The 23,240-nt window shown below is 36.5% G+C and overlaps 1 protein-coding gene across 6 annotated transcripts in view; it reads right to left on the minus strand.

Annotated features, from left to right (window-relative positions):
* Positions 1–23,240, minus strand: part of MTHFD2L (methylenetetrahydrofolate dehydrogenase (NADP+ dependent) 2 like) — a 178,317-nt gene that overhangs the window by 128,709 nt on the left and 26,368 nt on the right. For 3 of the 6 annotated variants that reach the window (XM_017512922.2, XM_017512920.2, XM_037732929.1), the window contains exons 1-3: positions 22,074–22,625; positions 5,978–6,162; positions 5,269–5,391 (exon numbers count right to left, since the gene is read on the minus strand). In XM_017512922.2, the coding sequence (XP_017368411.1) occupies positions 5,269–5,391; positions 5,978–6,162; positions 22,074–22,216 (451 nt within the window). In that variant the 5' untranslated portion in view covers positions 22,217–22,625. Of the gene's footprint in view, positions 1–5,268; positions 5,392–5,977; positions 6,163–18,149; positions 20,274–22,073; positions 22,627–23,240 lie in introns of those variants that run through there. The other 3 variants (XM_037732928.1, XM_017512923.2, XM_037732930.1) reach the window with 3 other exon arrangements.

Consider the following 23,240-nt stretch of genomic DNA (forward strand, 5'->3'; position numbering starts at 1 on the left):
GGCTTAGCTTGTGACAGGCCCAGTACCATTAAACAGGACAGAATTTTATCTCATTTCTTTGCTTTCTGCCCAAGTGAAATGGAAACTCCTTGCACATTTGGTTTAATACTTATGCAAACCTGTCTTCAAACATTAGAATTATAATTCTAACTTGGAATTTCTTTTATTCAAGACATTGCCATAATTGTGAGAAATAATCTCAGATTTCTAATCATGAAATAATTTGAAATACATATTTACTAACAAAATTATAGACAATAATTTTCTCATTCATTTTTTCATTTGCTTATTGTTTAATTTGTTCATTATAATAATCTTATGAGATATACATAGGAGAGGCTATAGTCATTTACTTCTATACAGCCAATCTACCAAAATAACTCATAAGTTCCACTTATTCTGTAAAACGTGAAGGCTCATGCTGGACATACCAGAGAATAGTTAAAAAAGTATTCCTAACCCTACCAGTTGAGTTTCATAACCAAGAGACAATTTTTGTATTTTCCAGCCTGTCTTTGCCAGTTTTTTCATAGTAAATTATATAATGTAGGTTATAAATAAATTTCAATGGAGTGCAAAAGGGAACAGTTCTTATTTGTAAGAAAACTAAGCTGAATGATCTAGAAAGATTCTCAAGAACTAAAAAGAATTAGTATGACTTAGACAACAGCAAGGCGACTTTGAAGAGTGGTAGGTATTTTGAAAATCTAGACGAATTTTCACTGTTTCACCCCAACATGAAAATCACAGGCAATGAATCATAAGTATTACTGTCAGGAGATGATGCAGAAGTCCAACCAGTGGGCTCCAAAAAGCTTTGAATCTATATTAAAGACTGATGAATGAATATTTAAATTCTTTATGATATAATACAATGTTTAAGGTACATATGCATTGTTTTACAATTTCCTACTTTAGCCAACTTTTTCTATTAACTAAAAACTATGTGTTCCCAATATGTAGTGTAAAAGGTCAATTTTCAATTCTCTTTTTACAAGTAAAATAAGACTCCTCGAAGTTAAGTAACAGTCAAATACAAAGCCAGATTATGAATTCAGACTGTATATATATCCATATTTGAGTTGTATCTTCTGCTAGCAATAATGTACCACAGTGCAATAACTAAAATAAACTACAGGCTACATTGAAAGGAATAGTATATTTAATATGTCTTTAATCTCATTGCTATCATTTTAAACCTTACCAAAAAGAAATTGTGAATAAAAATAGGAATACCATTATTGAGCAAGATAAAACCATAAAAAAATATGTTATAAATGTGGGAACAGAGAAACCAGATGATCAGCAATTTGGTGGTTACAAGTGATAGGCAACTGTATGTGAATGTTTGAAATGTATGTGCTTATGTCAAGCCTTAGTATATTCTGAGAGACAGTGTAACAACAAGGAGTTTAAAAGGCAGGCTCTGAAATCAGATGACCTGAGTTTGGGTCTTGGCTCTACCATTTACTAACAGATAATACTGGTCAATTCACTTAACCTCCCTCTGTCTCAGTCTCCTCAACTATAAAATGAAGCAGATAATTCTTACTATATAAGGGTGTTTGTAGGATTCAATAAAATAATCCATGTAAAGAAGTCCCTGCCACACAGTAAACACACATCACTCACCAGCTAACACTGATGTGCCAGTGAGGGTGCCAACCTAATTGGTAACAGTATTCTTGGCATAGGGGCCAGCCTGCCCAGATTCAAATCCCAGCTCAGTTACTTAGCAGCTCTGTGAACTTGGGAGAAGTTACCCTCTTTGTGCCTCAAATTTCTCATCAGTAAAAAATAATCGAGCTTCATAGGATTATTATGAGAATCCAGTGGGTTAATAAATATAAAGTGCCATTTGTAATATAAATGGCATATAAAGTGCTGTAATATAATCAATGTTAGCCACAGTTTTGCCATTGTTGGCTTTTTGGCTACATAGAAAACTGCCATTTCTCAGAATATCCAGATTTTTTTTAAATCACCGTGGTCACTTTAGCTCTATGCGTCTCACTCTGTTTGAAACACTCAAACAATTTAGTTTCTACCACAGGACTCAAGTAATTTAGTATTCAAAACAGATAAATCACCAGTGCCAGCTAGCAGTGAGCTGCTAATAAATTCACCAAATGAGGAATGTTGCTCAAAGGGGATTTATACAAATATAAATTCATTAAAACAAACAATCTAATGTAGTTTGAAATCTGTGACAAACTAAATATAGTGTAGTCTGAAAACTATGACTATTTTAAATAGTTTTAAACTAACAAACAAAAATTGTATATATGTGTGGGGCACAATATGTTTTGATATATGTATGCATTATGAAACAGGTAAGTCAATCTAATTAATGTATCTAATACATCAGATACGTATTTTCATGATGAGAACATTTAAATCTCCTTTTCGGCAACTTGCAAGTATACAGTATGTTGTTACTAAGTTACCACGTTGTACAATAGATCTCCAAAACTCGTTCCTGAGTAACTAAAATTTTGTATTATTTAACCAACATCTCCACAATCCCCTTCGCAGTCCTCAGTCCCTGGTAACCACCATTAACTCTGTATTTCCATGAGTTTACTGTTTAAAATTCCACCAGCAAGACCATCCAGGTTTTTCTCTTTGTGTCTGGCTGATTCTACTTAGTATAATATACTTCAGGTTCTGTGTTATAGCAAATGACAGAATTTCATTATTTTTAAAAGTTGATTTTTATTTCGTTGTGTATATATTCAACATTTACTTTATCCAGTCAGCCACCAATAGACACTAAAGCTGACTATGTATCTTAAAGTAATGCTACAATGAACATAGGAGTGAAGATATCTCTTTAACATATTGATAACATGTCACTTGGATATATATACAGAAATGGAAATTTTAGATCATATGGTGTGCTATTTTTAATTTTTTGAGGAACTGTCATGCTGTTTTCTAAAATGGCTGTACCAATTTACCCTGTAAACCTCAGTGAGCAGGGGTTCCTTTTCTCTATATCCCCAGCACTGACCTCATTTTCTTGATAACAGCCATCCTAACAGGTGTGGGGTGACATCTCATTGTGGTTTTAATTTGCCTTTCCCTGATAATTACTAATGTTGATCATTTTCACATACCTGTTGGCCATTTGTATGTTTTCTTTTAAGAAATGTTTTTTTAAGGTTACTTTGTGTAGAATGGACATTTTAAGAATTAATATTGTGATATGGTCATATAGCTATTAAAATGTCATACAAACGCCAAGTGGAGAAAACTTCAAAAACTGCAAACTATAAAAAGATTGCATGATAAATACAGTACCAAAAAAGAGACTCATTTTGCATTAGTCAAACAATTGAGAAACACTGTTAAAATTTTTTGGACAGATTTGTGATGTTAATAAACTTCTAATCTTCTCTAGACCTCATTTTCCTATGATATAAGAGTGTTGCATGTGTTGTATTTCTTTTTTTAGTATTAAATGTAAGTGATACTATCGCTATACTAACTTTAACATCATTAATCTAAGCATTATCTGTCAGAGCATTTCTCTCAAGAGAAACCTGTGATAGCTTCTAAGATTCTTATCAACTTGATGTTTTTTGTCAGTGAAGCTATATTGGAGGAAAAGAATTAGAAGTATTATTTTTTGGCATAATTTAAACAGCACAAAAGTTATAACATATGCTAACATATTATATTGTTAAAGAAAAAATATTAATACCATATAAAGATCCCATATAATAGCATTATATAGCTTTACTTTTTGCATACCACATGATTGTTAATCAAAGCTTCCAGAGCTCAAAACTACAAAACTACTGTAACCTATACCATTCCTGCAGTCCTCATTTTGCACAGTTTAAATATGCACAAATTTCAAAACCACACTTTAATGAAATAATCTAGTCCTGCAACAACACAGTTCAAATTCTTAGTAATTATACAAGAGCTGCTAGCTCTTTAGTCCACAAATCACTAAAAATAACAGATGAGATGATGATCAGAGACCAGTCATACACTTCTTTCAAATGATTGGTCACTGCACATTTGTAATCTTCAAACATACACAGCAAAGTGTGTTTTCTCCATGTCCCCCAGAGATAAACCCATATGATATTTTACAAAAGTGGATAACAGACAGAGGGGATTTGCCTATAAAAATAAAAGTATAGCAAAGAAACAAAATGCGATAATGCTGGGATGGAAACTGGATGTAGGTAGAAGATCTGAAAATGGTAACAGCAAACAAAGACAGGAGAAACCTAAGCCTGCATGAAGTGAAGGTACGAACGATGTTGAAAAAGTCTAATGAACATAAAAAACAAAGTCACAGGATTCTAATTTAATGTAAATGGAGTCGTTGGAGAAATAGCTGACCATAGAATGTTGACATTGAATCCTTTGGAAAGATGGTTACACAGCCAGGGGAACTTAATGAAGGTGAAGTCATCACAAAAATGAGGAAAGTGATAGGAACAAAAAAGACGACGTCTCAGAGGAAGTGATACCAACATGTAACTTCACACTGACGTTTCTTTAAATGTTAAGGAACTCTCAGAGAAATTACATAACATTGAAAGTACAATAGACAAAATACTGGGAGCTAATCTAAATTAGCTGGGAGCTAATTTAAAATACTGGGAGCTAAAAAACTCTGGGAGCTAATCTAATTCCTTTGAAAGGAATATAACAGTTCAATTCACCAAAGCATAGTAAAGATGCTCATTCCATCTGATATTAGAGAATTAGAAGGCAAACACTGCTCTAACTACTTTTGATAAGTTTATGCAAAGAAATCATACACTTTATTTCTCAATGTTTCTAATTTCTAAATTACAGTGTACTAAAAAATATTACTTTAGTTTTACTAATTATTCACTTGCCTATACATTTATGAACCACAATCTCTGTTTGAGACACTCAAACAGTAGGAAAGATTTTAAAGCTTTGATAAAAGGTTTTAAAGGCCACAAAAAATTGTTATTTTTACCTTTGATTATTACGATCACATTACCTGGTTTCCTCTTACATCGTCATTTTTAGGGTCCCACACTACTGTGCAAAGCAAGTAGTACATGTATTGCCAATACCTAAATTTTAGTTTCACAGATTTTCTCAATGTAAGCACAAATCATTCAGAAACCACTATTACACTTATTGCTAGTTTAATAGTCCCCTTCTGAATGTGTTTTATAAATTACTTATAGTATCATGATATGATGCTGAAAGATGCCCTCTGTTACTCTTTTAACAAAACCAGATATAGAGAAGAACATTAGGTACCTGGCAGTGGTAACTGAACTAATATACCACTGACTCTTGGGTCCATATTCAATTGATCAGTTATGTCCAAAAGCTCTTCCTGAGAAACATCCTTAGGTTTTAGAATGAGCTCACTACAAATACCTAGAAGAAAAACAAGCAGAGAAGGTCACTTGACTAACTGAATATGGTTTTTCATCAACAGTGTCTGACACAGTGTGGGGCTGTTCCTATTGGGATGAAAGGTTCTGATGTTTAATGCATCATCAGGAAGGATTTCTCCAATAATACAAGTGTATTCTCTTGATTCACATGCATTCTTTGGCCTGGAATGCCAGGTGACCACTTGTACTTGTTTGAGATAAGCTACTATTAGTAGATTAGAAGAGAATAAAAACATCACTATCACACAACTAATTAGGCCAAGTTTAACAGAGTGAACAAGCCAGGTTTATTATTTGATTAAATCAAATACAATGAAAACAAGCCTTTTAGATGTATTCTTTGCATTTTTTCCCATAGAATATAAAACACACTGAATTAACCCTATACAAGTTTTGAAGAAACATCAAATGAAATTAACATAAGGTTTAGTAACTGAATAATCTTTAATAATAATACATGTAATTCAAATGGTACTTATTTGATAATTATCATTCATAATTATCACAATTCGAACTAAAAACAGAAAACATATTTAGTAGCAATTACAACTACAACACATACCCACCTACAGCAGAGGCAGCTCTTATCTTATTCCTGACGTATGTTTTGCTTGCTGGATTATCTCCCACTAAAATTATACTGAGGTGAGGTCTTCTGTTTCCAAGGGAAATCCATGATTCCACACCTTGCTTTATTTCTTTCTGGATATGCTTAGCCATTTCGGTTCCTGATATAATAATGGCTTCATGTCTGTGGAAAGCAAAACAATAAATATAATACTAAAAAGAAAATAAAAAATATTCAACTGCACAAATTTAAGGTACAAAAATGAACAAAACAACCATGATTCTCCAAGCACCCCAAATTTGATTTTTTTTTCAATTAATGTGACACCTGCTCTTCAGGTTTATAAATATTTTATAATTTTGTGAATGATTTAACCTCTGTTATTTAGTTCTACAATATAACCTATCTGCTATAGAATAAATGTGTATGTCTCTTCAAAATTCATATGTTGAAATCCTAACCCCAAATGATATGATATTAGGAGGTGAATCCTTTGGGAGATGATTATATAATGAGGATAGAGCCCTCATAAGTGGTGTTACTGTCCTTTTAAGAAACTCCTGAGATCATCCTCATGCCTTCTGCCATGTGAGGACATAGCACGAAGACAGCTATCTATTAACCAAAAAGCCGGCCCATACCAGACTCTAAACCTTCTGGTGTATTGATATTGGACTTCCCAGCCCACAGAACAATGAGAAGTAAATTTCTGGTTTTTTATAAGCCAACCAGTCTCTGATGCTCTGTTACAGCAGCTCAAATAGACTAAGACACTATCTCCAGTGTATGTTTCTTCACAATTTTTACTTAGGTATTATACATATAACATATATATTATACACATACATGCATACAAATGTATATACATATACATATATATATATATTCATACAAATTATCAAACTACATACTCAAGATCTAGACTATATTATTGCCTAAATTTAAAGTTCTGCCATTTTTTCTAAAGAGGCAGATCAGCACAGCCCAGTTAAAACTGGCAACAATCTTGAAGACTGGGCTCCATTGTTTATCACAGGGCCGCAGAGTCTTGTGACCCCTAAGGCAAAATCAGTTCGTTTTTGGTTAGCATATCCTGTACAAGACCCTGAAGTCATGAGCTTCATACTGAGGGAATGTATTCTCTCCCCAGGTCCACAAGGGGGCGCAATTTCAAGGGCAAGAACTTGCAGCGCCATACCGCCGCACTTCTCCATCCGGGAGCTTAGAGGTCTTTGTTTGACTTTGGGGAAGATAGACTGCCTGGAAACAGAGATCAATCATTCTAGCGGAAGTTTGAAGGAACTCCTCTCATAGGACAAAAAATTTGAATGGGGCGGGAGTAACTCCCAGGTTAAATTCCCCTGCGCTTAGCCTGCAGGGACTCCATCTTTCTGGATTGCCTCTCACTCGGTGTGAGAACTGTTCTTGACTTTTCTCTCTCTCTCCCTCTCACTCCTTTTTCTCTCTCTATCTGTCTCTCTCCCTAAAATAAATCACTTTGCTATAAAACTTTTTGTGTCTGGTATTTACTCCAAGGAGCTCACCTTCGCCGACAGGGTCCACTCCCCCATTCTTGAGCGAGTGTGAGACCCAAGGACCTCAGGCATACCTAATCAGGGAGGGAATAGGGCCATTGTCCCTCCGGTAACAGTGTCCCCTTCGGTAACAATAGTACACAGCTCTTTAACTTACTCAAAGAAAAATAATATTCCATGGCCTGAGGCCAACTCCCTGACAACAGCTGTGAATCTTGCCATGCTTGTCACTGATTATGGTGGGTAAACAGTTTAGTTGCTCCCCAATGCCATGGTGTCATTGCTAATGGAAAAAGTTTGCATTTGCTTCCTGGAAGTTTACTTACTTCCTGGCAGTTAATAGGTATTTCGGAAGGTAAGAAGTGCTATATTTTGATAGATGACATAAACTATCTCCGGAAAGGCACAAAGAAATACTTTCTAGAAGGCCTTTCTACTCTCTATGACCTCAAACTTAAAAGTGGTGAATTATGTTGCTCTTACTATGTGTTTATTTTTTTAAAGCTTTCTGATAAAGTAGAAAGTGGTCCCTTCTTCCTTCTGGCCCTGTCCTATTGAAAGACCTGGTGAAAATATGATTACTAGAAAAAGCATCAAATGTAGGTTAATAAATATTATGAGGAAGAGGAAAACGAGAAAGAGTAAGAAGCAGAGGAAAAAGAGGAGGAAAGGAAGTCCTTATAAACCTTAATTCTTTGTAGTACCTGTACACTTTAAATTTTCTAACAAGGGTAGGTGCCATAAATATCAGACAACACACAAAATGCAAATTTTCCAAAGAAGTCAACTGCTCTATCTAGTAGGTATGTGGACATATAGGTAGAATCAGATCAAAAACACACCATTCATGCATGGCACCAGTTGTCCATAGCATTTATCTCAGTTCATGCAATTTTGATGTAAACAATGTTCTGCTAAGAAGCAATTCCAAATGTGGCCTATGGATATACACATCAAAAACTGCCTGAACTTGCAGACTCCGAGACCCCACAACCACATCTAAATTCAGAATTCCTGGGGGTTGGGGAGGGGGGTGGCTGAAACCTGGAAATCTGCATATCTAATAGTTTTCTACAGGTGATTCTTGTGTATGACCACATTTGAAAAACACTTTAATTGAACATAAAAGTGTATTCTAATAACAATCATAATTTATGAGTAAATGAGCAAAGTGGTCACACAATACACTCAGAACTAGACATTCTAAGTGAACTCTACTTTTAATTCTAATTTTGTCTACGATTCATTAAAATTTTAGTAGCTTTCAAGACATTAAATGTGATGATGGATTCAATATATCGATCTTGTTCTGTCTTATTTCTGTAATAAGATTTATTCAGTATAATTGTTATATAAAAATGACATATTTAAAGTATACAATTTGATGTTTTAATATTTGTATATACCTAAGAAATCATCACTATACTCAACACAATGAACATGTCTATCATTCACAAAACTTTCCAGGTGCACCTTTAAAATTTCACCATTCCACCTGTGTCTGCCAGATTCCACTCCTCCACTGACCATTCCAGGCAACCAATTATCTCTTTTGTTTGCTTTATATTAGTCTGTATCATCAAGAATTTTATAAAAATTTAATCAAATAGTACATGCTCTTTTTTAGCCAGCTACTTCCACTCAGCATAATTATTTTTAAATTAATTTCATGTTGTCGCATGTTTGAACGGTTCATTTCTTTCTGATCGCTGAGTACTATTACACTGTATGGATATAGCAATATTTGTTTATTCATTCAATTATAATTATTAATGGATACTTGGGTTCTTTCCAGTTTTTGATCATAAAAAATACAGCTGTTACAAACATATGTTTTATACACATATGCTTTAATGTATTTGGGGATGGTGGGGGACACAGTCTCACCCTATCACCCAGGTTGGAGTTCAGTGACAGGATCTCTGCTCACTGCAATCTCCGCTTCCTGAGTTCAAGTGATTCTCATGCTTCAGCCTCCCAAGTAGCTGGAATTACAGGGATATGCCACCATGCCTGGTTAATTCTTATATATTTAGTAGAAACAGGGTTTTGCCATGTTAGCCAGGCTGGTCTCAAACTCCTGGCCACAAGTGATCTGCCCCTCTCAGACTCCCAAAACACTGGGATTACAAGTGTGAGCCACCACTCCTGGCTGCTTTAATTTATTTTGAGCAAATAGCTCAAAGTGGAATGGTTAGGTCATATTGTAAGTGTATGTTTAAATATGCTAAAAACTGTTAGGCCATTTTACAAAGACACTGTACTGCTTTGCATTCCTTCAAACAGTGTATCAGTTCTGGTTGCTCTATATACTTGTCATCACTTGGGATGGTCAGGTTTTAAAACTTTTGACATTTTAGTGGACACATGGTGGTATGTCATCGTGCTTTAAATTTCCATTCTCTTAATGAATACTGATGTTGAACATCTTTTCCTATGTTTATTTACCATCTGCAATCTTCTTTGGTGAATTAAATAATTAAAGCTGTTGCCCATTATTTAGTATATTGTTTCCTATTTTGAATTTTTTAAGTTCTTTGTATATCCTATATTCAAGTCCTTTATCAAATATGGGATTTGAAATATTGTCTCCCAGTCTGTGCTTTGCCTTTTCATTCTCTTGCATTTTTAGAACAGTTAATTTTAATGTACTCCAATTTATCAATTTTTCCTTTTAAAGACAATGTTTTCAGTGTTGTATAAAAGAAATCTTTGCCTAACTCAAGGTCACAAATGTTTTCTCCAGTGTTTTATTCTAGATGTTTTATGGGTCCAAGTTATGCATTCAGCTGTATGATTGATGTCTATTTTTAGTTTGGTTAGAATTTGTATGAGGATATTGCCAAATGTTGTTTATGTCTATTGTAATGATCATAAGGTTTCCTCAGATGTTAGTCTGTTAATATGGTAATTGATTAATTTTCAAATGTCAAACCAATCTTGCATTCCTGGGATACATCCCACTTGGTCATTATGTACCTATCCTTTCCAGAAATTGTGGATTTCATCTGAAATTTTGTTAAAATTGTTGCATCTATATGCATAGGTGTTTGTAGTTTTCTTTTCTTACAATGTCATCATGTAGCTTTGATACCAGGATGATGCTGGCTTCATAGAATGAGTTAGGAAGAATGCTATCCTCTTCAAATTTCCAGAACAGTGTGTAAAGAAATGGCATTTTTTTCTTTCTTAAATGTTTGGTAGGATTCACCCATGAAGCTACCTGATTCTGGTGTTTTCCTTTGGAGAAGCTTTAAACCTACAAACTTAAATTCTCTCTAGAGAGATATTCAGGTTATCTATTATTCCCTGAGAGATTTTTTGTAGTTTGTGCTTTGTACCTTCTAATAATTTGTATATAATTATAAACAAATCAAGTTAAAATAAAATATAACTTGTAAGGTTTTTATTTTTCAAAGGAAAGTAACAAACTCACTGTTTCCTATGAATTTCTGGTGAGGATGTTTTATGAATTCACTTAAGTAGCCTTTTGGCACTAATATAATAAGGACCTTGTATATTAGCAAATACTATTAACTGCAGATACAAACATATTCCACCATGACTCATTTATAAGTAGTAGCAAAAATAAAAAAAACTTTCCATAAATCAATTTGTGTCAGCAATATTTTCTTAGGGTAGAACATTATTATAGAAGCAGATTTATCTATTTAATAAAAAAAAAAAAAAACTAGAAGTCACCTAACATAGTAAGCAATATACATTTTATTTTAAAATATAACAACATCTGAACTTTGTCCTGCATTTTATAGCGTGAGTAGCGATGCTACTGCTGACATATTATTGATTGATTCACTCGCTATTAAACATAATAGTTTGTTCACATGCCACTGTGAAGCTGGCAATCACTGAATATAATTCAGGCTAATTATGACCTAGATAGTACAAACCTGTGTGACCTGGAGAGTGTCAGAGAAGACCAATAGCATAAACTGATTCCCAGACTTCAAGGAGACAAACTGTATATAGATTAAACTTAACTGTACCTTGTATACCCAGGTCTAAGACTCTTCAGGGTTTACCTCAAATTATAGCACTGAGGTGCTAAGTTGGCTTGCTAACTAATTATAGCAGTGATACACTCTGGCTAGCTGGTGTTTACGGGTAAATTCGGAATTAGGTCTGTGAGCATTTTCAGTAGCAACTGGCCCCTCCAATTGACTCCCTCAGTCACTGCAGAGATTCAGCAAGCCTAGGCTCCGTAGGAGTCACTACAAAAGGCAAAATGAAGCAACCTGAAATTAATGCAGGTTCAATGGGAGAGTGCCTGTATTGGTTCATGTGCTGGAAGAACTAGTCAACTCACACATTCTCATTACTTTAGTGCATAAACAAATGAGATTTTTGAACATGAAAATTGTTGAAAAGCTAAAAAGGTTAAATAGCAGCAACAACTCAAATGTTCAGCCACTGAATAACACAGCTCCTAAAATTCTTCTCTTGTTGTCTTGATCTCCTCTAATGCATTTTCCATACTGCAGCCAGAGTAATTGTTGTTTAATTATGTCACTCCCCACCACATGCTCATTGTTTATTAACTGAATAAATACATACTGAAAGTCTCCCATGTGCATAGAACTATTTTAGGCAATGGGAATATAAATAACAGGGCACAAAACAATTGCCTACTTTTATGGAAACTATATTCTAGTAGAAGATATAAGTAAATTGAAAAACAGCAAGTATTTAGTATATCATGTGTGACTTGAGGCAGAGAAAGGACTTCTCTGAAAGCCAGAATTATTTTATATAGGTGGGTTAAGGTATCACTTCTCTGATAAATCAGTTGACATGTGAGCAAAAATGAAGGAAATCAAATAAATCATGTAGATTTCTGAGAGAAAAGCATTATAGGCCAAGGGAAGAAAACAGCAAGTATGGGGGCCTTGAGCAAAGAGCATACCTGAAATCTTTGAGGAATAGCAAGAGGCCAATGGCTACAGTGAAAAGACCAAGGGAACCAGGATAAGACATGAAGTCAGAGAAGTAGTGGGACATCAGATTATATAAGGCCCTGCAGGCCTTGGAAAGGATGTTGGCTTTTATTGTGAGTGAGATAGAAAGCCCTTTAGAGATTCTGACATGACTTTCATTTTTAAAGTAACTGGTGAAAATATGGAGGATAAACTCTGTGAGATCAAGAGTAGAAGTGGAGACTCCAGCTAAAAAGCTAGTGTCGTATAACAGGCAACAGACAATGGGGAGTTAGTCAACCGGGTAGCAGGGGAGGTGCTAAGTAGTCTGATTCTGAATCTATTTTGAGAGTGAAACCATTGGGATTTACTGAGATTGGGTGTAGGATATGGAAAAAAAAGAAAAAAAGACATTAGGCAAACACGACTCCAAAATTTTTGAACTGAGAAATTGGGGGAATAATTTTAACTAAAATCCAAATTCCCTATGGCTTACAAACTTCTGCATGAGCTACTTTAACCTCACTGCTGAAGAACACTGTGATCAGTGAGTCCCACAGTACACGCCAGTGATGTTTTAATTCATGAACTGTACCATGTTCTCTCTGGGCCTTCACATACAATATTCCCTCTGCCTGAAACACTCCTCTTTCTCACCTCTCCAACTACCTTGCCACGTCTGTCGCACACATTCCTGAAGTCTCAGCTTATGAAACACTCTGGGAAATGTTTCCTGACCCCTGTACCCCGGGACTCTGCTATGAGTTCCCACAGTACCCTGTTTTTATCCTTTTGTAGTATTTTAAATCATTGATATTGTTTAGTTGTCTATTTGTGTTCTCTGGTTAGACAGCCTGTAGCTCTCCATTTCTTTATGGTCAATTATTGTTACTTTATTTTGTTCCTTTTGCGGTGTCATGTTTCCCTAATGATTCATAGTTCTTATGGCCTTTCATTGGTGTCTATCACTTGAAGAAGTAGGCACCTATTCCAGTCTTTATAAACTGGCTTCAGTCAGGAAAGCCCTTCACCAGTCAGCCTGTCTAGAGATTCTTGATGAGCCATCTGGCATGGTCCATGGATGAGCTTGTTGCTAAAGTCTTTGGATTGGTTGGCAGATGGTGGGCCTAATACCTCAACTCACAAGGGCTGATCTGGTACTTGGGTAAATAGGGGTGGGCTGTCAACTGGGTATGTAGGAGCAGGCCTGGATCCCGGGTCTGCAAGTAGAGACCTGAAGCCCAGGTTCGTGGGGGCCATCCTGGCAGGAGGGCAGGTCTTGAGTCTGAGTCCTTGGGGACCAGCCTGGCACTGGAATGGGCCTGGTCCCAAGTCTGTGGGGACTGGGCTGGCATAGGGTCCCCTGGAATGGGACTGGTGTCTAAATCTGCAGGGGCAGACCTTGTACCTGGAACCATAAGGTCGGGTCAGGAGCTTGGGTCCCTGGGGATAGGCTTGGACCTGAATTCATGGAGGCTGACCTGGTACTGGGGTAGGCTTAGAGTGTGGGTCCATGAGTTTGTACCTGATGCCTAAGTCTGCGGAAGCTAAACTGGAATCTCTGGGTGCTGCTCTGGCATTAGTACAGGCCTAGAGCCTAGGTCTATAAGGATTGGCCTACAGACTGTGTCTGTGGGGGCTGGCTTGGCACTGGGAAGGGCAATACTGTTGCCTGTTTTTCAAAAGTTGTTGGAAATAATTAATCAACATATTCAACAAGTAGATCAAATGGGGGTAGAGGCACATTCAGATTTAAAGTTTTTAGTGAACTGTAATCAGTGAAACCAAAGCTTACAAATAGAAACGTTATCTCTTCAAAAGGAAGGGAAGAAGGGAACTAATTAAAAAAATGATAGCTCAAACAATGCACAGGTAATTTTGATTTCTACCCTTATAAGAGAAGAGAAACAGAGACACACATACACACAGACGGGAAGTGAAATCTCAGAGGGAAGACAACCATGTGACAAGAGAGACAAAGACTGGAGTTATGCAGCTGCAAACTCCTTAGGAACATCAAGTACTGCTGGCAATAACCAGAAGCTAGTTGACAGACCATGTGCCTATAGTTACTTTGTTTCAGACTTCTAGCCTCCAGAAGTGTGAGAACAGATTTCTGCTGTTTCAAGCCACCTAGTTTGTGGAACTTTGTGTACAGCAGAAATAGTAAATAAATACATCTATACTCATAATTTTAAGTAGTCCAATTTCTGAGAAGACTCGATGGAGCTCATATTTTTTGTTGAATAAAATTTCATTGAATAAATTACTCTTTTGTAACATAATGGAATATAATTGAGAAAAACTTTAATGTTCCTATATCTAAATTTGGCAAACTATTTTTAAAATCATACACAAAAACAACTTATTTGATGACTTTTATCTAAGTATTCATCACAGAAAAGTACTTTGAAAAGATACACAAAGATAGCACCTGTGAAAATATTTAGGCTAAAACACCTTCCCATTTCAATGTGGAAAAAAAAGTAGAATTAAGAGTATTCCATTTAGCAGAGTTTACATGGTACTTCAGTATCTATAGAGACAGTAACTTTAAAACTAAAATAATGATTGTCTAAAGCAAAGTTTCAATTTGGAACTGTTAAGAAAGTTGCAGAAAATTTAATTTTAAAATTAAGCATAAGGGCTGGGCGCAGTAGCTCACGCCTGTAATCCCAGTAGTTTGGGAGGCTGAGGTGGATGGATCACAAGGTCAGGAGTTCAAGACCAGCCTGACCAAAATAGTGAAACCCTGTCTCTACTAAAAATGCAAAAATTAGCCAGGTATGGTGGCACATATCTGTAGTCCCAGCTACTTAGGAGGCTGAGGCAGGAGAATGGCTTGAACCTGGGAGGCGGAGGTTGCAGTGAGCCAAGATGGCAGCACTTGCACTCCAGCCTGGGCGACAGAGTAAGACTCCATCTCAAAAAAAAAAAAAAAAAATTAAACATAAGATCTTATTAACTTTTTTCAGAAAACTATCAGTATCAAGGTGTTAAGAGATAAAGCTAAGAAGCTGATTCAAGTATGTGAATATGCACCAAGAATAATTATTCATGCTGAATATTCATGTAATATAAATTTTTATTTTGTTTTAACATATCAGGATATAAATTATCTTTAAAATGTTAATTTTGAAAATGGTTTGAATGAAAATTTTATAGGTTCACTAATATATTTGTAAGCCAATAAATATTCCAAATATATCATTTTCATTACATTCATGCCCCTTTTTACTCTAAAGCAGATACTAGTTTGGTCAAAAAAATTATAAATTGAACTTGCCATTAATGTTTATCAAAAATGAAATCCATTTGACCCCTTAGATACTGTTTACATGATGTGCCCTGTTATTACTTGCTCAGGTGATGTTTTCTACAAAGGCAGAAACAACCTTCCCCCAAAGAAGGCAGGAAAAGGAGCGCTCCCTTCCAATAGCCTATTTCTGGGCTAGTAACTAAATGTGGCTTCATCAGGAAGCACAAATTAAAGGGAGGTGGTGGCTAGTGAGTAGCAGGGCAGCACTATGAAGTATAAATTACTCACCTGAAATCAGAAGTCCTGAGCATCAGAGCTCTGGGTCACCATTAGTAGCAATTATAAAGTTAGGCAAGTCACTTAGCTGCTCTCAAAGGCATGCAATTTCTTCATCTAGATAATAGGAATACTCTTTTGTTAACCTCACATTACATAAGAGAATCTGGCTAAAAGTTCATTGGCTGGTTTGTAAAAGTGGCTCTCTCTCCTAGTTTCTAAATAACAGATGATGACATATTCAGATAACCAGGAGCATTATAAGAGCAGAAAATCTTTAGTACTTAGTGCTCTTTCCATGGATTTGTTTACCTGTACTTCCAGAAAATAAACTAACCACCTTAATCTACGCTTACTAGAACCAAATGATGTACTTAATAAAGTAGAGCAAAGTAACAAGGCGGGGATTATTACCATGTATCAAAGTACTCCTCCACAAAATAGTAATGCAACAACAAATAAAACCTAGTCAAGATCAGTAGTTTATTTAATTTGTATACTTCACAAATCTACATCTTAGTTTCAATCTCATCTTTATTCACAGCTTCAACTAGAGCTTAATGAACTATTTTGGGATCCATAAAGATGAAAAATCCTAATATGATGATTAACAATTCCAAGCTCTCCCCAGGCCCTAACATACAGTTTAATTGCTTTATATCTTGGGGCATACCTTGGATATCTTGAGTTTGTACAACAGAAATGAAACCCAAAGAAACCAGGACAAAATTCCATAAAGAATAAAACAAATCACCAGTATAGCGAGTCTTTTGAGGTGCACTGCTAAAATAAACGAATACATATAAGTGCTAAGTTTATGGCCTCCTTAAAACAATTTGTTTCACACCCCAAGTACCCTATTCACATCTTGAAGTAATTTTACTAGAAATTACATTTGCAAATCAATAAAAAGTAAAATAACTCATTTTCCTTATGTATGACTCTTCTTGATATTCAGTTTTTTAACTAGTTAACTCTTTCTGACTCTGTAGTATTAAACATATCCATGCATTTTCAAACTAACTTTGTCGGAAAGAAGCTTAGATACTAAGCTTTGTGCTGCAAAAGCTCTTGGCCTGTCTGTTGAAACCCGTGGACTCCTCAGAACAATCCTTTTAAACATTCAATATAAATTACAGATTACAAGGAAAACCAGTTTTACTGAAATACTATCAAATGCTTTTTTTTTAAAAAAAAGTATGAAATAACAGGATCTAGTGGTAGGTCTAACTACAATATCAAAATAGTGATGTACAGTTGATGTTTTGTGGTATCTGCCTCAACTTTGTGATACTGAAATATTTGTGATTTATATTAGCAAGTCACATGTACTGCTGATACTATGTTTGTTGCCAACATTGACAACTGAAAAAAAATGCTAAATTTATTAGATGTTAGTAACCTCCCATCCATGTTTACGGATCCCCTGAATTCTATACATAAGGTCCGAGTTAAGAACATCTCTGAGAGAATCTAACAAAATAATTTCTAAAATTTACATGTAAAATTAGCTTTCTAGATTCACAAAAGTTCTATGAGATTTAATGTTAATAAATGTTTTCAAAAAGAAGAAAAAGCAAAAGTGAGATAAGTAAATAATTATAAGCTGTTTGTAGAGAAGAACACTGGAGAGATCATGTGGGTTCACGCCTTGTCTTCACCATTTATTTACTATGCCAACTTGGACAAGTTTAATTTCTCTAAGCCTCAATTTCTCAATCTATTAACTGGGAATAGTAATAGTGTTTACTTCATTTAGTTGTTGTAAGGATCAAAGGATATAACGTAAGTGAAAAATCTCAGCAAAGTGCTTAACACTAAGAGCTCCTTAGATATTAATAAAAATGTATTTTTCAACAATACAACTGAATTCCTTAAAAGCATGATGGTATTCATTGCAGTTAATCACAAATGGGGGGGGAAAAAAGCTAGGGAGACAACGTGTTGTATACACATACACTCATTTTAGAATTATGAATCTTTAGACAGTCTTTAGATCTAGGGACACTCTAATGAGCCTAATTATAGAAACCTTATATACGGTTCATATGACTAAGTGAGCAAACCTGGTTGGTATGAGGTTGACAAGAACACGACCTCGATCTGAGAGTAAATTATTACATGTTTTCTAAGAACTAGACATTAAAAAGCAGCAAGATGGTTAGGTAAGTTAGGGCCAATTGATTTAATGTAGTATGATGCAGTCATTGAAATCTAATAAAAACAATAGCAACACAGAAACTACTTATGATGTAATGTTAAGTGGAGCAGCTGGCTAAGCCTTCCTGGATAATATCCCTCCCTGAATTCTTCAACACTACTGTTAATTTAGGTTCAGATTGTGTTCTATTGTGACCATAAAGTTTTCTACCTTGCACACAAAATGTTTTCTCAGGTCCCAACTGAATTTCTTAAAAGCAAATCTCATTTATTACTAATCATTTCTTCAATTTAGTATACTTATTTACAGTTCAAATTTCACATAAGCTCCTCTCTTAAACCTCCTTCCACAACTTAATTATCTGTAAGCCAAACTGTAATTTCATTGAGCTCGATGGGATTCATTGAAAGAGCATGTGCCCATGAAAAGATCATCTGGTATTGCTCCTTTCTGCTGTTATCATCCTCCCATCAGAATATTAACATGAAAGAATAAGGCATTTGAAAAACAAAGATTTGGGTAATTTTAACTAACAAGATCTAAAATTAATATTAGTCTATCTTTTTCATCTACTGATCTATTTTTGTCAAAAATCTTGATTGATTTTAGAGATACTAAAACATATTATCTCTGAACAGCTGGAACACAGAAAATAAAACTTAAAGATATGACAGATCAAATGTTGAAATATTTAGTTTCTGAATTTAAAATAACACGAGAACTTCTTAGAAATCAAAATTGTAGCCAGATAGCAATTATTTTCTCATTTTCAGTAGAATAGGAAGGAAGATAGGAACACCACCACATTATCACATTTGCCAACTAAATAGAATATGATTTTGAGAAACTGCCTTTCCTAGTCTTCAGAAGAAATAGAAATACAGAGTAAGTACTAGAGGGAAGAGTCTGAAGAAAAATGAACATTGTCACTGATAAAATTGTATCTCTTTTTTATTATTAAACTCAACTACCTATGGTAAAAGACATGAATACTTAACACAAATAAGTATCTTTTACTAGTTCCAAAAACATGGTCCAGCTGCAAAAATTATAAAGTTGCTTCCAGGGAGACACAATGAAAGGTGAAACTTCCATAAGGACCTGTAGGCAGTATACATTATTTTTAAAGCTAAAAGAATAATAGTATGAGGAGAAAAAAGAGAGTCTACCAAATTAACAATCTGAGGATTCACTGAGCAACAGGATAAAAATGGAATGTTTGGGATAGCCATTTAGTTAATTAAAATAAGTAGTTCAGGTAGAATAAAACAAAGCAGGGTTTGCGAAAGTCCCTCTGTTGCAGAATATCTGCAAATCTGCTTTGAGCATGGCATTAATGTGCAAGGTCTATAACCTTCCCACCCAAATGGGATGGGATGCTACCAGGCTCCTCAGACTGAAAAGCACTGGGCACAAACTCATGTGATGTCTTTTAACCAAGGATATTTCGATTTGTAAAATCCTTACATACCACAACAAAATGGGAAAACTTTAATTACAAAGACTTTTTAAAAAAAATTTAATCTTTTGCCTGGATAGGTAATTCATTTCAAGAAACAGCTGCAAGAATTAGAAGGGCTTATTTATTACTTTAATTTCTCCCAATTAAGAAGACCTAAGTTCTCATGCATAAACAGGAAAACAAATTCATCGCAAATTTTAAAGGAAAAATCATTGAGAGAAAAATGTTAAATAATACTTCAAGATGTTGTAACCTGCAAACTCCAGCAAACCTTATTTATTGAAATTCTACTTTAAAAATCCTCCACTAAAAAGTACTTATAATGTTCCATTATTATAGATATGTAGTCAAAATATGAAAAAATAATCAGAGATACTTTTTCAATTAAGGCTCTACGTAGTTCATAAATGGCAATAAATCTGTTAATTTAAAACAGTATCACTGGGATAAGGGTTTCTCAAACTCAAAGGCAATTTTCAGTGAGAATAACACTAAGGTGTAAATTTCATGGAAAAGAAATGATGTCAGACTTCAACCACATTAACTATGAAGAAGTAGACAGCTAATATGTCACTATATATATAAAAAAGATGACTGTGGATGGGGTCAAGTGGGGAGGCAGACAGTGGCAACCTCTGGAAGATGGAATCTCTTCTCTCTGCTGGTCCTAGAAGAGAAAAGAGACACCAATAAGCATCAACACACTGTCCGAATTCCTCCCCACCCGAGACCCACCAGTCCACAGGTGTTTCTCAACCTTGGGGCCAACTTCACCTTCAGAGATGGTATTCAGTGTAAAGAGGGCATCAAAACCCCTGCCTTATCTTAACTTGCCTAGTGCCATCTGTAAAAAATAAAAACTATTAAAATAGATTATTTATTTTTATAATTATAATCTGCATCTAGTGGGACTGAAACCAGCTGGGCTGAAATTAATAACTCTTACTGTGCATATGGATAATAGCTTTCCAAAATCTTTGCACTCAACTGTTTTAAATTATGAAAAGGTTGTTAAGTATAACTTAAAAGTTCTGAATTCTCCATGAGTTGGGGTATGTGTGTGTGTGTGCACGTGCACGTGTGTGCGTTTGTGTACGAAGCAAGTGGCTACAACCAAATTTTGGGGTTGTAACTGTTATTTGTAATGACTTTCACTCAATGTATGCAGGTCATGGAGAAAATGGAAAGATAGAGTTGTTTACAGCAAGCGGACAAAGGGAAATTAATCAAGTTGCACTATTTGAAACAGGTTATCCTCAACCTGAAAAGCAGCCCTAACACAACTGACATTCAGAGAATAATGATACAAACAAGTATTTAGAGTGACAGCAAATAATTCCCTCAATTCTTTCATACAAATAGAATTCTACAGAATCTGCTTTTCCTAGGGAGTAGAGCTAGCTGGTAGTTCCAAAGCAAGTGGCACATTCTTACGCACAGCACTACCGCTTACAAAACAACTCTGATTCACTGTTATGTTCTCACATATCCTCGTGGAAGACCTAGTCACTAGAAACTATATCCAAGCACATCCTATAGAAAGTAATTTTTAAATTCAGTCACTCAAGACTAAGATCTAAATGTACACAATAGGGAGTTAATTGATTTAAATTAAATAAACAGTATCTATGTTTCCATGTTACCAATCATTGTTTTGTTCTAGGGATTGTCCTGGGCACCGGGGGATACAAAAACTCGAGTGAGACAAAATCTTTGGACGTAAAACGGCAATGAAAGCGCATTTCTGGAAGCCTTGAAAGTTTAAAAACAGAGGCTCTTCTGGACTCACAGGCTCTGGGTCAAGAAAATATATTTTCATCTTGTTAAGATGGATTTTGCAAGTAAGACAAGTAAAGTAGAAGACAGAAGGGTGTGTATCCTTTTGTATTTTCATGGTTCTTACCAGCAACCAAGTCCAAAGAGATATAATGAATGTAAGTCTCACCACTTTACAGAGGTTTAGGGAGAGCCATACATGAAAAGACTGAGAAATTGGGATTGATCTCTGGTTTTGTGAAACCATACATAATTTAGAGTTGGAAAAGACCTTGACAAAACCATTAACAAAGGAATTCAGAAACGCAAACATTAGTAAGCCATCTGGACAACGCCTACTCCTTTACTTACGAAACACTACAATAAGCAAAGTAAAAACAAATGTTTGACCAAGCAGACCACGTGTTTTTATGGTATCTTTTCTTAGTGCCTCAAATGTCTTCCTAAAACACTCAATTGCACCTGCTGCAAAGATGGAACGTTCTGGTGCCAGAGCCCAGAGCAGTACACGTTTTCGCTCCCCGAGCGGAGGCAACTGCGACTCACCCGCGAGGCCGGCAAGGCCACCTCACAGCCAAGGCGCTCCTCCACCCAGCCCGCCGCGCGGCCGCCCACGAGCCTTCGGCCGCCCGCGCCCCCGCTGCCCTCCCACCGCCAGCGGCTCAGCACCCCGAGCCCGCAGCCCTCGTACCTCACACCGCTGCTCCGAAAGCCCCGGAACGCGCTCCTGGGCCCTCCCGGGGCTCTCACGGGGGATGCTGTGCTCCGGCCCAGCGCCGGCACTCGGCCCAGGCGGCCGCGGAGCAGCGAGAAGCCACGGGCCGGCACAGTCATGGCCGCGGATCCCCGGCTTCCGGACCGGGGCTCCACCTCCCGCGGCTCCAGTCCTCGCGGCTGGAGGCCCGGCTCCGCCCTCACCCGGCCTGGCGGGGCAGCGAGTAGCCCCTGCCAGCCAGGTTCCGGGAGGCACGCGCAGCAGGGTCAGGAGAGGATCCCAGGGCGGGGTGGGACTGAGCGGGCGCCGGGTCCTCAGGGGGCGGGGCCAGGACCCAAGCCCCCGCGCCCGCTGAGGTTGTGAAGGCTCTCCGTGTGGCCTGGCGGCTCGGCCCGCATCCAGCCGACACGCAGCTGGCATTCCCACAGCGAAGGCACAGAGAAGGCCTCCAAACTAATCACTTTAGGCTGCACGCCCCACTTTCCACCAAGCCGGAGATCCTGCCTAACAGTCTCCGAGACTACGTGGAATTGGATTTAAAGCAGGAAAGAAGTAATAGGTTCACTGTTTCCCACTCCGTTTGTGAGATTCCTTGGAAGCTGGAGAAAAAACAAAGGTGTGTGGAGAAGGAGCAGAACCTGGCTTAACATAGAAGGTCTGGACCTTAGGATTTCTATACTACTTTATCATCTTCGTTTTGGGAAGGGAATACTGACCAATATCTGTCTTTTCCTGAGTTTATGATCAAGTCGATGCAGGTTAGGAACCCTGCATTGTGTGGTGGGTTTGTAGTGAAGAAGCAAAATATCTGCTCCATCTGACAAAGTAAAACATTAGATTGTCCATTCATTGTGCAAATTAAAACAGACACACAAAAGACACAGTCACAGATAAAAACAGTTGCAAAGTTAACAGGAAACAACTTTTCTCTCAAGGTCAGGCTGCAGCTGCGTTGTTGAGTCAGAACAACCTCTTTCACAGCTGCACTTTTACTGAGAAAAACTTGTTTTTTTAAAATCATAGACTGTCAGAAAACTTGCTCTTTAAAATCATATCAATAAGAATGGGATACCCTACTCTGGCCTGGCTGATCTAAATCCATTTGACACAAATAAGCAGCCTAAAAGAAAATATAGGGGAAAA

This window comes from Cebus imitator, unplaced genomic scaffold (genome assembly GCF_001604975.1).
Source record: "Cebus imitator isolate Cc_AM_T3 unplaced genomic scaffold, Cebus_imitator-1.0 Scaffold480, whole genome shotgun sequence".
NCBI lineage: Eukaryota > Metazoa > Chordata > Mammalia > Primates > Cebidae > Cebus > Cebus imitator.